The sequence below is a fragment of the Arvicola amphibius genome, chromosome 10 (genome assembly GCF_903992535.2).
Source record: "Arvicola amphibius chromosome 10, mArvAmp1.2, whole genome shotgun sequence".
Classification (NCBI taxonomy): domain Eukaryota; kingdom Metazoa; phylum Chordata; class Mammalia; order Rodentia; family Cricetidae; genus Arvicola; species Arvicola amphibius.
Window position 1 is genome coordinate 77,215,212 of NC_052056.1, and position 13,993 is coordinate 77,229,204.

Consider the following 13,993-nt stretch of genomic DNA (forward strand, 5'->3'; position numbering starts at 1 on the left):
ACATCCTCTGCCTGGTTCATACTTACCATTCTCATTCTTTAATCCTTGGATGACTAGACTGGAATATCTTCAGCCGTGTGTACTCAGAGCCAGGTGCCCAATGGAATACATGCAGATTTTCCCTTAAGTTCAATTAATTTAAGAGATTGGGGGCAGGGGGCTGCAGAGATGGCTCAGAGGTTAGTTAAGAGCACTGACTGCTCTTCAGAGGTCCTGAATTCAATTCCCAGCAACCATATGGTGGCTCACAACCATCTGTAATGAGATCTGGTGCCCTCTTCTGGCCTGCAGGCATAAATGCAGACAGACCACTGTATACATCATAAATAAATATATCTTTATTGAGGGGGAGGGGCAGGGGCTCAGGAAGCCCTGATCCTGAGGAGATGTTAAAGTTAAAAACCTTGCTTTTTATTTAGACAGAAAAGGGGAGGTGATGAAGGATGTTCTTCTGTATATGTGATGCTTTTATTGGTTAATGAATAAAAGCTGTTTAGGCCAATGGCTTAGCAGAGTAAAGTCAGGTGGGAAATCTGAACAAAGATATATATGAACCAGAATAGGCAGAATCAGAGAGATGCCATATAACTGCCAAAGGAGAAAGACGCTGGAACCTTACTGGTACGCCACAGCCTCATGGTGATACATAGCCTAATAGAAATGGGTTAATTTAAGATGTAAGAGCTAGATAGAAATATCCCTAAGCCATTGGTCAAACAATGTTGTAATAGTTTTTGTGTGATTATTTAGGTCTGGTTGGCCAGCGAACCAAAGAGCAGTCTCCATTTACATACAGGTAGTTAATAGTTGCTGGACGACTCAGATGTTCTTTTTAGTGGTTTTGTAACTAAATTATTGCCCATGTTGCTGTATTGATCTCTTTCCCCTGCTTCTCTAACCCTAACCAAACCCATTGTGTACAAACAAAAGATGTAAAATTAGAAAAGCAGGCACAGGGAGCAAGCCTGGAGAAATGGCTCAGTAGTTAAGTAGCACTTGCTGCTTTCCCAGAGGTTCCAAGTTCAGTTCTCACCACCCATTTCAGGTGACACAACAATCTCTAACTCTAGATTTTAGTCTAATTTTTATTTGTCTGAATAAAAACATCAAGGCACAGTGACATATGTCTGCAGCCCAAGTAGTTGTGAAGCTGGATGCAAGAAAACAAGAATTTGAGAATAATATGTTAAGACTCCTATATCAAAGACAAAGCCATGAATGGACTCATCCATGCAGATATGGACAGCAATAATTGAGTTCAGTGTGTAATAGCAAAAGAGAAGGAAAGGTGGGTGTGGTGGCACGCACCTTTACTCCCAGCACTCGGGCGATCTCTGAGCTCTGCCTGGCCTCCATAGCATGTTCCAAGACTACATAAAGAGACCGTGTCTAAGAACAAGGAGCAAATAGCTGACACTAGGAAGGAGATGTGTGAAAGGGGTGGGGCTGGAGAGAGGAAGGGGTGCATGTCTGAGGTTTTCAAAGAATAAAACATCTACAAGAATGTACTTAAGCAAGGCGTTGGTGGCATATGCTTTTAATCCCAGTATTCAAGAAGCAGAAGCAAGCAGATCTCTTGAGTTTGAGACCAGCCTGATCTACAGGGCAAGTTCTAGGACACCCAGGACTACACAGAGAAACCCTATCTCAAGAAAAAAATAAAAGAGAGGGAGATCAAATTGCATACATTTACTTCTCCTGGTAATATAAATGATTACAATACAAAATCCTGCAAATATCAGCGGCATGAGTCTTTGTGAATGTAGGCTGAAAATTACCATCTGCCACAATATACTACTCTTATGAGCCAGGTCTGGTGGCACATGCCTACAGTCTGATCTAGAGGCTGTGGGGCAGGACCTCGTGATCAAGGTTACCTTGCAATACAAAGGGATATCTCTATGTATTTATGGAGGTACAGGCCGTCTGAACTATGTAACACCACTCCGTGGTGATTGAGCTGAACAGAGTGCATAGGGTCGTGATAGGACAGACAGGCCTGGCCTATCAAGACAACCCCTCTTCCCACCGGAGTTAGTGAGGCCAAAGAAAGTGAACTTTTGTCTCAGCTCTCACTGCCTTGGGAACAACTTTCTAGTCTCTGACTCCAGACACTTAGCCCTTTCCTCTTGTGATTGTTTGAAGCTGTCCACCAAAGTTTCCTACTCAAGGAGAAAAGCAGCTTCGTGAAGACATAAGCATAATGATTAAATTTTGGACTGCCATGTTCTCAGACAAGAAGTACCTGACCGCCAGCCAGCTTGTTCCTCCAGGTAAGCATTGTGCTCAGCAGCACAGCAGCTGCTGGTGTGGGGTGGAGTACAGACAGGAGCACACGGGAGTTGGTAGAGTGCAGACAGACAGGAGTACACGGAAAGGGGTGGGGTACAGACAGACAGGAGCACACGGGAGGGGGTGGGGTGCAGACAGACAGGAGTACACGGGAGGGGGTGGGGTGCAGACAGACAGGAGTACACGGGAGGGGTGGGGTGCAGACAGACAGGAGCACACGGGAGGGGTGGGGTGCAGACAGACAGGAGTACATGGGAGGGGGTGGGGTGCAGACAGACAGGAGTACACGGGAAAGGGTTGTAAGTGATTCTGGAAAGGCCAGACAAGAACAGTTAGGGCCCAAGTGAACCCTGATCTTGGCTGTGCCTTATACTGTTGAAAAGCCAGTACTTGCCTGCCTGCTACCTTTCCTCCAACCCATGCTGGTTCGTATGGCAATTGCAGGACACTTTGTTATAACTTCTCCCTGGACCAACTCACGTCCCAGATGCCCACTGAGTGAGGGAATTCATGAATTTACCCATAATCTATTGTCATCTGACAAGGGGCTGTCAAGTAACTTCAACAGAGAGGATTCAAGGGCACCTCTCTAGTACAGGCACATGGCCCACCAGGCCCACCAGGGCAGACTGGCATTGAAGAAAATTCTCTAGAAACAGTGACCCCCCCTGAGCTGAGTCTGAAAGATATATATATTCATTCCTATGGGTGTGTACATACATATATATAACATGCATGCATACATACATACATAAAGCCAAATTATACTGAAACAAATAGCTCTCCAGGGACAAAGAAAAGAACATTCCAGGATAATCCTGACATGTCAGCAGCAGCAAACCAGAAGGAGGTTCCCACTCCTGAGCATAGAGCTGCTGATGGTGAGGATTTGTTCCTGTAGGTAGACCTGCAGACAGTCTCTCCCAGGAAAAAGAAAGAAGCCTTAAAGCTAGGTTTCTTTCTGCTTCCACGGAAGGCAGAGCCAACAAATTGTGTAATTTGTCCCCTGGATGTTCAAATTCCTGCTGTGGCTGTGTTAGACAGTATAGTACCAGTAAGCAAGTAACTGCCTTTGCTTATTAAAAAACAAACAAACAAACAAAAACAATGGCAGGGGCTGGAGAGCCACTCAGTGGCTAGAGCTCTGTTCTTCTAGAAGACCTAGGTTCAATCCTTAGCACCCATATGGTGGCTCACAACCATCTGTAGTGGGATGCAGTACTGTTTTCTGTCCTCCATAAGCACCTGTACATACATACAGGCAAAACACTCAAATACACAAAATATTTTTTAAAAACTGATAGGATTTATATTATCCTATTTTTTGGTTTTTCAATACAAGGTTTCTCTGTGTAGTCCTGACTGTCCTGGGACTTGCTCTGTATACCAGGCTGGCCTCAAACTCACATAGATCCTCCTGCCTCTGCCTCCCGAATGTTGGGATTAAAGGTGTGTGCCACCACCACCCAGCTCTATGATGTCTTTCTTTTTTTCTGGATAAGGTCTTTTACTGGCCTGGAACTTGCCAAATAGACTGGGTCCATCTTTTATCTGTCCAGCATCAGGACTAGGAGGATGTGTGTTGTAGTGTAGATTTCTTTTTAGCATCCATCTTCAGATGCGCCACCATACCCAAGTTATTTACTGTAGGTTCTAGGGAAGTCAGCCTTGGTACCTGTGTTTGCAAAGCAAGCTGTGTTGAGCTCTCTTCCTTTGATCTTGTCTTAAGCCACTTCATCCCAGAGTCTGCAATATATTTGTTCACAGATAACCAGGACACTCGAAGCAACTTGGATATAACTGTGGGCTCTCGACAACAGGCAACACAGGGCTGGATCAACACTTATCCCCTCTCCAGTGGCATGTCTACCATCTCCAAAAAGTCAGGTTAGTCAGGGTAGGGGGTGGCTCCTACATCTTCTGTCTTCTCTTGAGTTCCCGTCTTGGTGGTATGATGGGCACTCACTTAGATGGCAGAACAGAACATGAAAAGGCAGCTTCTTCTAGGTTCTAAAACAGGACCAAGGTTTTCGGTTTAGTCACCAGCACATCACCAAAGGAAAAGACAGGGCAGAAGAGTGGCTGAAAGGACAATGACCATGTCTCGTCTTTGCTCCCCAGGCATGTCTAAGAAAACCAACCGGGGTTCCCAGCTGCACAAGTACTACATGAAGCGCAGGACGCTGCTGTTGTCCCTGTTGGTGAGACCCATGGCCACAGGCACTTCCCACTGTGTAACAGCGTAGCAACTTAGGGTGGAAGGAGCATGTGGACACCTGCAGAAAACACACTGGATATTGTTTGGTCTCACCAGGCCACTGAAATTGAGCGTCTTATCACTTGGTACAACCCGCTGTCAGCCCCAGAACTAGAGCTGGACCAGGCAGGAGAGAACAGCGTGGCCAACTGGAGGTCCAAATACATCAGCCTGAGTGAGAAGCAGTGGAAAGACAACGTGAACCTTGCCTGGAGCATCTCCCCCTACCTCGCTGTACAGCTGCCAGCCAGGTAGGCCTTACAGTCACCCCAGCTTCATCAGAGGTTCAGTGTCGTAACCTGTCAGCTGTATCCTGAGTGCCATGAAATATGACATAGCTCCTGTCAGGGACACTCGGGATTCTCACTTAGTCTGTGCAGAGGTTACACAGTGACCCTTGTGAGCGTGTCAGCTCCTACCTAGGTGCCATTGCACACAGAACTAAGAAAGTAATATCTGAATGAATTCAGAACCACCATGTATGACTAGGGAGTGTAGCTCAGTGGTAGACCTCTTAGCTAGCATGCATAAGAACCTGGTTCAGTCCCTGGCACTGTTTAAAAAAAAATGGTAGTCACAGTGTAATTTATAAAGGCTTCCCTCCTGGGAGGTAGTCCATAGAAACAACTTGGGAGAGTTTGGATTGTGTGTGTTTAAATAATGCCATCTTGGATCTTGAGCTGAGAGCAGACTATCTTGCTGTGGCTGACTGCCTAGTGTGCCATAAGCTCTCTCAAGGTGAGAATCTGAGACAGAAATAAAACCTTTAGATTGACAGCAATAGGTGAGATGAGCTTGCAGAGGCCCCATGACCTACATGGTCCCTCTGCCTGCTTCCCGACAACCAGGGACCGGTATGTATGACTGGGAGCAAAGCTCTGCCACTTTTCTGTGTCCTCTACCTGGTCCTCAGGCCCAGGACAGCATACTGGTTCTCTTAAGCCCTTTCAAAGCAGACTGTTCATGGAGACTGTCCCTTGCACTAGCCTGGGTCAGGGACATCTGCAGGCTCGTACCTGCCCTCTCACCACCAGGTAAGGGCTCTATAGGTTCAGACTGTGAGCTAAGATGCTGAGCCAGAGATAGGCAAATGCAGAAGGCTAGGCGCAGAGCTACAGCAGTGAGAAGGATGAATGGCAATACAGGGTAGGGTAGTTCTGAAGGAAGTTCTGCCATTTCCTCATAGCAACCTAGTAATGCTTTTGTTTTTCTTTTTTCCTTCACTCTGTTTTGTTTGTTTTTTGCTTTAGAGGAGTGTGTGTGTGTGTGTGTGTGTGTGTGTGTGTGTGTGTGTGTGTGCGCGTGCATGAGTGTCCAGATCGGAAGCCAACTTGCCAGAGTTGGTTCTCTTTTCATTATGTGGGACTAGGAACATAGGAATGACTATGAACATAGGTCATCAAGGTTGTCATCAGCCTTTGTTCACTAACCCATCTTATATAGAAAGGGTTACATCTTCCATAGAAAGGATTATATCATACATAGAAAGGGTTACATCTTACATAGAAAGGGTTACATCTTACATAGAAAGGGTTACATCATACATAGAAAGGGTTACATCTTACATAGAAAGGGTTACATCATACATAGAAAGGGTTACATCTTACATAGAAAGAGTTACATCTTACATAGAAAGGGTTACATCATACATAGAAAGGGTTACATCATACATAGAAAGGGTTACATCTTATATAGAAAGGGTTACAAAAGGGTTACATCGTACATAGAAAAGGTGTCTCTGTAACCAGGGTTGTCTGGAATCATGGCATTCATCCTGTCACCTCCTTGTGAATGCTATAATGATGTGATTTTTCAAAGGGTCCTTTCAGACTTTGTAATGTATTACTTGCCTACAAGTAATACATTAAGATACTGTAATATAGTGTTGATCTAAATCCCTCCAGCTGAGTGTTCCCCTCTGGCTCTTCCGTGGCAGTGAAGAATGTACCTGCTGGTGCAGCTACCGCACCCAAACCCTCTGTACATTGTAGGTTCAAGAATACAGAAGCCATTGGAAATGAAGTGACCCGTCTCGTCCGGTTGGACCCAGGAGCTGTTAGTGATGTCCCTGAAGCCATCAAGGTAGTATGGCCCCCACACACCAGCTCAAAGTACATCTAGAATGTCTTCCAGAGAAGCCTGGCTACTCTCATTACTATGACCAAATACCTCACGGAACAATCAGGAGGAAAGTTACTTTGACTCAGTCTCAGGGAGCTCAGCCTATTATGGCTGAGCAGCAGCCCCATGTGTAGGAGGCCATTCATAGTTTTGAGGCCAGACTGGACCACAAAGTGAAACCCTGTCTCTAAAACAAAATTATCATTATTCTATCTATCTCACCAGACAAAAAGTTACCGGGTAACCTCAATGGTAGAAGTTTCTTAACTCCTTGCATATTTGCATATTCTACTTCTAGTATGTAATAATTACTATGTTTATGATATTTAGTTTGCTTAAATTCTGATTATAGACAGGTTTCCATATAACCACAAATTCACTATATAGTTGAGGTTGTCCTTGAATTTCTGATCCTCCATTTTCCACCTGCCATGTGCCAAGATTACAGGTGTGTACAATCCCAGCTGGTTCTATGCAGTGCACACTAGCCTGGAACACACATTACCCACTGAGCCTCATTCCCAGCCTCTCAACTTGATTCATTACAATTATGCTTCTTTGCATAACATGTCAGAAACATTTTCCATTTTCTCATAAATTTTTTTTTTACTGTCACTTTTTCTTTTTCTTTTCTTTTTTGGCCTAGAGCTTGCCATGTAGAGCAGGCTGGCCTCAAACTCACAGAGATCGTCCTGTCTCTGCCTCCTGCATGCTAGAATTACAGACATGCACCACCACACCCAGCCTGTGGCCATTCTTGAAGAGGCCATAGCTAAAGGACTACTGTAACCCTGTCTCCCAACTTCCTCCCTAGTTCCTGGTCACCTGGCACACCATTGATGCCGATGCTCCAGAGCTCAGCCATGTTTTATGCTGGGCACCTACAGATCCACCCACAGGCCTCTCCTACTTCTCCAGCATGTATCCACCACACCCTCTCACTGCACAGTATGGAGTGAAAGTCCTGAGGTCCTTCCCTCCGGTGAGTTCAGAGCCCTGCTGAGCCAGCCTAGGGTGAAGCTGTCCCAGTGTAGTTAAGTGGGTAGATATGAGATGCACCCAACTGTGTGGGCACAGCTAGACTATGTATTACTGACATAATATTTGTTGTAGAAGATGAGTTTTGACTTTGGAGCCACACGCCTTTAATGCCAACACCAGGGAAGCAGAGGCATCTCTGAGTTCTAGGCCAGCTAGGGCTACACAGTGATACACAGTGAAACCCTTTCTCAAAAAAAAAATTAGTTATAATTCATATGTACTTTCTAGTTTTAGACTTTTTTTTAAAGCTTTCATTGGATCTTTTGGTTAAAAAGAAAGTTTACTTGGTCCCTGCTGTAAGAAGTGAGTAGTATACCCATGCCTCTTACCCCAAGGGTAAGAGTCTTAGGGACCCTAGAGGTTCTAAGTAGTAGCCATGATGGAGGGTCTACTTAGAATGTTCTAGAGCTCTGCTAACTACAGCTTCAGCACCAGCGAGTCTTTACCTGGGGCAGGCTCCTCTCCTTACAGGTGAGGTACTACACTGTATATTGTATGTGCTTGTTCCACCTATGTGCATTTCAAAGCCCTCGGGCACTTTTCTTGTTATCCTCTGCACCTTCCCCAGTTCTCCAGCAGGAGGCAGCACCCATGTGCAGGTCCAGCGGTCATTGCTGTTTGAATTGTTACAACTCTGAGGTCACAGTCCTTCTTCCTTCTACAGGATGCCATTCTGTTCTACATCCCCCAGATTGTACAGGCCCTCAGATATGACAAGGTATGTATTGGCACAGCTCCTACTTCTCCCAAGAGCTATATGTATTGCTGTTCCAGCTCACATAGGCTCCCTCTGGGCTCCCTTAGGATCAGGACTGCAGTTACAACAGAGCCCTTATTCTTACTGCCCCATCCTGAGGCCACTCATGCTCTGCCAAGAGGGCGGGCTCCAGTACATTGTCTAACTGTTTCCTATGGGTGAGCAGCCTGTTCTAGGGTCCCCTTTTTGGGTCAGGGCTCGGCAAATCACATGACCTCCCTGAGTCTGGCTGTTGTCCTAGGAAAGTGGTGAGGCTCAGGTGAGCTGATAAAAGATATGTTCTAATCACACTGCACAGAAAGTGGCAACAACCAGATGACTTAAACAAGACATTTACAAGCACCCAGGATAAAAGTGCTTGTCACAGAAACCTGACCGCGGAGTCCAATCACTGATCCCATGGTGGGATGAGGGGAACAACTGTAGAGCTGTCCTCTGACCATCACATGCATACTGTGGCATTCATGCACTCACACAAACACAAAATAATAAATGAAATGAAAAAAAAAGTACATTTTACCAGCTGTGGTGGCACACACCTATAGTGATGCAGAACAGACGGGCTGCGTTCCTGCCACCCAGATCCCTGCCGCCTGGCTAGCTTATGCCCCGAAATAACAGCACACAAAACTTGTATTCATTTAAACACTGCCTGGCCCATTAGTTTCAGCCTCTTACTCACATCTTGATTAACCCATATCTAATAATCTGTGTAGCACCGCGAAGTGGTGCCTTACCGGGAAGATTCTAGCGTACGTCCATTTTAGGCCAGAGCTTCATCGTGTCTGTCTCCCTGAGGAGAGGCACAGCGGTCTGACTAACTTCCCAGCATTCTGTTCTGTCTACTCCACCCACCTAAGGGGCCGGCCTATCAAATAAGCCAGGCAGTTTCTTTATTAACCAGTGAAATCAATTCAAACAGAAGACCCTCACACATCACACATCTTTAAACCCAGCACTTGGGAGGCAGAGGCAGGTGGAGTTTGAGTTCGAGGCCAGCATGGTCTACATAGCAAGTTCCAGGAACCAGGACTACATAGAGAGGTTGTGTCTCAGTAATACAAAAAAAAAAAGATATATAAATAAATAAATCCTGAAACTGAAGAGCTGGCTCAGTGGTTAAATTGCCCTTGCAGAGAACCAGGTTCCGTTTCCAGCACCCACATGATGGCTAGCAACTCTCCATATGTAACTCCAGCTCCAGGGCATCCAACTCCCTCTTCTGACCTGCGTGGACACCAGACACACACATGATGCATAGACATATGTGTAGACAAAACACCCATACACATAATTGTTTTAACTAAAAACTAAACTAAACCTGGAGGCTGGCACTCTAGCATCAAGGTGCCAGCAGGTCTCTTCCCAGCCTTCTCCCTCAGCTGGTCTGCGGTATCTCCACCCTGAGCTACCAGATAATGGTAGGGAACAATGCAATGGAAAAAGAGAGGGGTCCGTGTGTTGGCTGCATGCTGCTCTATGCACACCTGCGCTCTCTGGATCCTGCCACTGTGGATTGGTGGTCTGTACAACCTTATGAGTTTCTCATACCTAGCCTACGTGTTTCTTGTATTTGACAACTATTGAAATTGAGAGTCATGGTTCTTTAATACCACACAGGAGACCCAGGCCTGTACTGTACACTTCATGCCCTGAGTCTAGCGCATGAGTGGCCAGCCTTTGGCTACTGACCTGGCCCCTCAGATAACCCTAATGGGTCCATCCACACAGCTGGGAAGCACACAGCCATGGTGGGAATTCCCTCTTGCACGAGGTTAGGAAGAGTTTCCTCCAGGAGGAAAGGCTGATTGTGGCCTTCCCTCCTACAGATGGGCTATGTGCGCGAGTACATTCTCTGGGCAGCAGCCAAATCCCAGCTTCTGGCACACCAGTTCATCTGGAATATGAAAACTAACATCTACCTCGATGAAGAAGGGCACCAGAAAGACCGTGAGTACCTCGGCCTCTCAGGCCTCTCCCCGTCATCATCTTAGAGGTCGCTCTCTCAGAGGCCCTCTCTGTGTGTGTGCTACCCCAGCCTGGAGACTACCCCATGTCCTGTCCTCACCCCTTAACATACAGAGCATCTGGACTTCCTTCATTGATCCTTTGGTATAAGATGACATCTGCAGCTCCTGGGGTGTACGAGAACTCCCTGCTGGCCAGCTACCTGTCCTGTCAGAGTCTGTGCCAACTCAGGAGCTTGCTCTCTTGCTTATCTGTGACAGGGCGTGCTGTGTAGCCCAGAACTTACTCTGACTCTCCTGCCTCTGTTCCCATACCTGGCTAAGCAGATAAAGGCACTTGTCATTAAACCTGAAAAATGAGCTTAATTCCTGGAACACACATGGTGGGAGGAGAGAACAAACTCTTGCAAGTTGCCCTTTGGTCTCCACATGTGTGCCACAGTGTGTATCTCCACACAAAAAAAAACCAAATAAATAAAAAGTAAAGAGCTGGACATGGTGGCATATGCCTTAAATCGTGGCACTCAGGAGGCAGAGGTAGGTGAATCTCAGTGAGTTTGAGGCCAACCTGGTCTAAGGCACAAGTTCAGGCCAGCTAAGGCTATACACAGACCCTGTCTGAAAACAAAACCTTCTGCATGTGTCTGTATCCACCACCCACAGCACCAGACCCATGAGCACCACCATAGGAACCTGAGTGTCGTCAGCCAGCACTGTCCCCTTTCATTGGACATAATGTGATTTCCAACATCAGCATAGTTACCATCACCACTATAGCTACTTCCACCAAAAGTTCCTCCTTTTTGTTTGTTTGTTTGTTTTTTCAAGACAAGATAGGTCTCTCTGTTACTTTGGAGCCTGTCCTGGAACTAGCTCTTGTAGACCAGGTTGGCCTCAGACTCACAGAGATCCGCCTGCCTCTGCCTCCCGAGTGCTGGGATTAAAGGCGTGCGCCACCACCGCCCGGCCATGGCATCTCTTTTTTAAAAAGGGCCTCACTTACAATGAGGCTCATTAATAGTAAAGTTCTCCAAACAATTTCGTCAGTTGTACTATGATCATCAAAAGTTACAAAGCCAAGCCCTCTTTTTCTCTGCCTGTCTTCCATAACTTCTGTGGTTTTCATCTTGTCATACTTTTGTTTGTTTGTTTTTCTAGACAAGGTTTCTCTGTGCAGCCCTGGCTGTCCTGGAACTCACTCTGTAGACCAGGCTGGCCTCGAACTCACAGAGATCTGCCTGCTTGAGTGCTGGCATTAAAGGCGTGTGCCACCACCATCCAGCCTATCTTGCCATACTTGTCAAAGTAGCCCCTCAGATTACATCCTTCTGTGTCTCCTTTAATGCCACCAACCAGCACTTTCTTCACTGTTGAGTAAGCGCCAGGCTTTCCAGAATCTCTCTAGAAACAGCTCTCCTTGGCTTCACCACACACCCAATGACCTCTTGTGGCTGAGCACATATTGCCACATCAAGTCTCTGCACCAAATCCTTGGATGTTTTGTTGGGGTCTCTCATTACCACACAGTCTGTAAGTGTTCCTCATTTCTCAGAACGGTATCTTAAGCTGTCATCTGTGGTTTCAAAGTACAGGCCATCGGTACAGCTTCCTCAACTGCTCTGATTCCTTTGGAGCATGGCTTGCCTCCCTCCATCCTAGCAGCCAGAGCCAGGGTAGAGATTCTCATCAACATTTTACACCCATTTTGAGACTGAACTAGCCTTTTCCAACTCAAGTTCAGTATAGAACTATATGTTGTTTTTGTTGATTTTAATTCCCATCACTCTAGCCAGGCCAAATGGCACAGTTCTTTAATCCCGATACCTAGGCAAGTTTGAGGAGAGCTTTAACTATGTGAGAATGACACCACCCCTTCTCAACAAGGTTTCCCTGTTTAGCCCTGGCTGTTTTAGAATTTTCTTTGTTCACCAGGGTGGCCTTGAACTCGGGGCCTTCCTCTGAGGCCTTCCTTAAAGGCTCCTCTCAGGGAAAAAAGAAAAAAAAGCAAACTGGGTGTGGTGGTGCATGCCTTTGGGACCAGCATTCAGAAGCCAGGGGCAGACTGACCCCAGTGAGTTCCCGGTCTGCCAGGACTGTGTAGCAAACCCGCCTTTAAAAAAGAAAAAAAATCTCAGCCAGGCGGTGGTGGTGCACGCCTTTAATCCCAGCACTCAGGCAGCAGAAGCAGGCAGATCTCTGTGAGTTTGAGGCCAGCCTGGTCTACAGAGCTACTGCCAGGACAGGCTCTAAAGCTACAGAGAAACCCTGTCTCAGAAAAAAAAAAAGTAGAATACAACAAAGCCAATAACTAGAACCAGATGTTATGCATGCATAAAGTCCAGAGTTAAGTCCTCAGCACCAAGTAAGTTAGGAGAGTCACATATCTGTAAACATAGCACTTGAGAAGTGGAGGCACAGGGCTTACAAGTTCAAGGCCAACCTGGGCTACTTTCAACCCTATTTCAAAACAAACAGTTGGTATGGCTTTACCTGGGGCTTAGGCCCTGCCTTGAGCTTTGTTTAGGGGCTAGCAATTTTACCCACCATCAAGACCAGTGTCAACAGTGAGAGGGAAATGGTGGCATGTTGTGGCCTTCATCAGGTCTAGAGTCCATTGCACATACAGGCAGGGTGCTGGGAGAGCTCCAGCTGACTGTCTAGCAAACATCTTTAATATTTAAGGGCCTTTGGTTGGTTGGTTGGTTGGTTGGTTGGTTGGTTGGTTGGTTTGGTTTTTCAAGACAGGGTTTCTCTGTCTTGGAACTCACTTTGTAGAGCAGGCTGGCCTCCAATTCAGAGACCCACCTGAGTGCTGGGTTAAAGGCATGCGTCACCATCTGGCTAAGGGTTTTTTTTTTTTTCAGGGTCTCTGTGGCAGCCATAAAACTCACCATCTTTGTCTCCTCAGCTGACATTGGTGACCTTCTGGAGCAGTTAGTAGAAGAGATCACAGGGTCCCTATCAGGCCCAGCCAAAGATTTCTATCAACGAGAATTTGATTTCTTTAACAAGATCACAAACGTGTCAGCCATCATCAAGTAAGTGGCTCACTGAGAGACAGTTTTCTGAGATGTCTTGTCTTGTCTTCATCCCATGTACTCACCTCTCTGAGCCTGAGCTCTGCACTCTTGTGGCTTTCAGGGTTGTTGCCTACTAGCATGGGGCAAGGCAGAGCATCAGCATTGTTGGCATTTGACATTTGACCAAGGTCACCTAGGGAAAAGAGCATTGGGCGCAGCTCTTCCCAGCTTCTTCCACTCGCTAATGTGCCCTCAGTGTGTGTGCAGGCTGCTCCTGCTGTGTTCACTGAGGGTCCTCTCCGTGTTCCCAGGGGCCCTGACCACACACAAAAGGGTAGGGAGGTATGTCACTACAACACCTGAGACAATCAGCTTAAGAGAACAGTGTAGCCGGGCATGGTGGCACACACTTTTAATCCCAGTACCTGGGAGACAGAGGCAGGTTGACCTCTGTGAGTTTGGGGCCAACCTGGCCTACAAGGTGATTTCCCAGACAACCAGAGCAACATAGAGAGACCCTCTCAAAAACAAAAGACAT

The 13,993-nt window shown here is 46.5% G+C and overlaps 1 protein-coding gene across 1 annotated transcript in view; it reads left to right on the forward strand.

The window, feature by feature from the left end:
• Positions 1-13,993, forward strand: part of Pi4ka (phosphatidylinositol 4-kinase alpha) — a 134,044-nt gene that overhangs the window by 114,048 nt on the left and 6,003 nt on the right. The window contains exons 36-44 of the mRNA XM_038345205.1: positions 2,146-2,273; positions 4,060-4,179; positions 4,414-4,493; positions 4,607-4,800; positions 6,541-6,631; positions 7,485-7,652; positions 8,376-8,429; positions 10,298-10,418; positions 13,344-13,473. Coding sequence (XP_038201133.1) covers positions 2,146-2,273; positions 4,060-4,179; positions 4,414-4,493; positions 4,607-4,800; positions 6,541-6,631; positions 7,485-7,652; positions 8,376-8,429; positions 10,298-10,418; positions 13,344-13,473 — 1,086 coding nt within the window. The remainder of the gene's footprint in view (positions 1-2,145; positions 2,274-4,059; positions 4,180-4,413; positions 4,494-4,606; positions 4,801-6,540; positions 6,632-7,484; positions 7,653-8,375; positions 8,430-10,297; positions 10,419-13,343; positions 13,474-13,993) is intronic.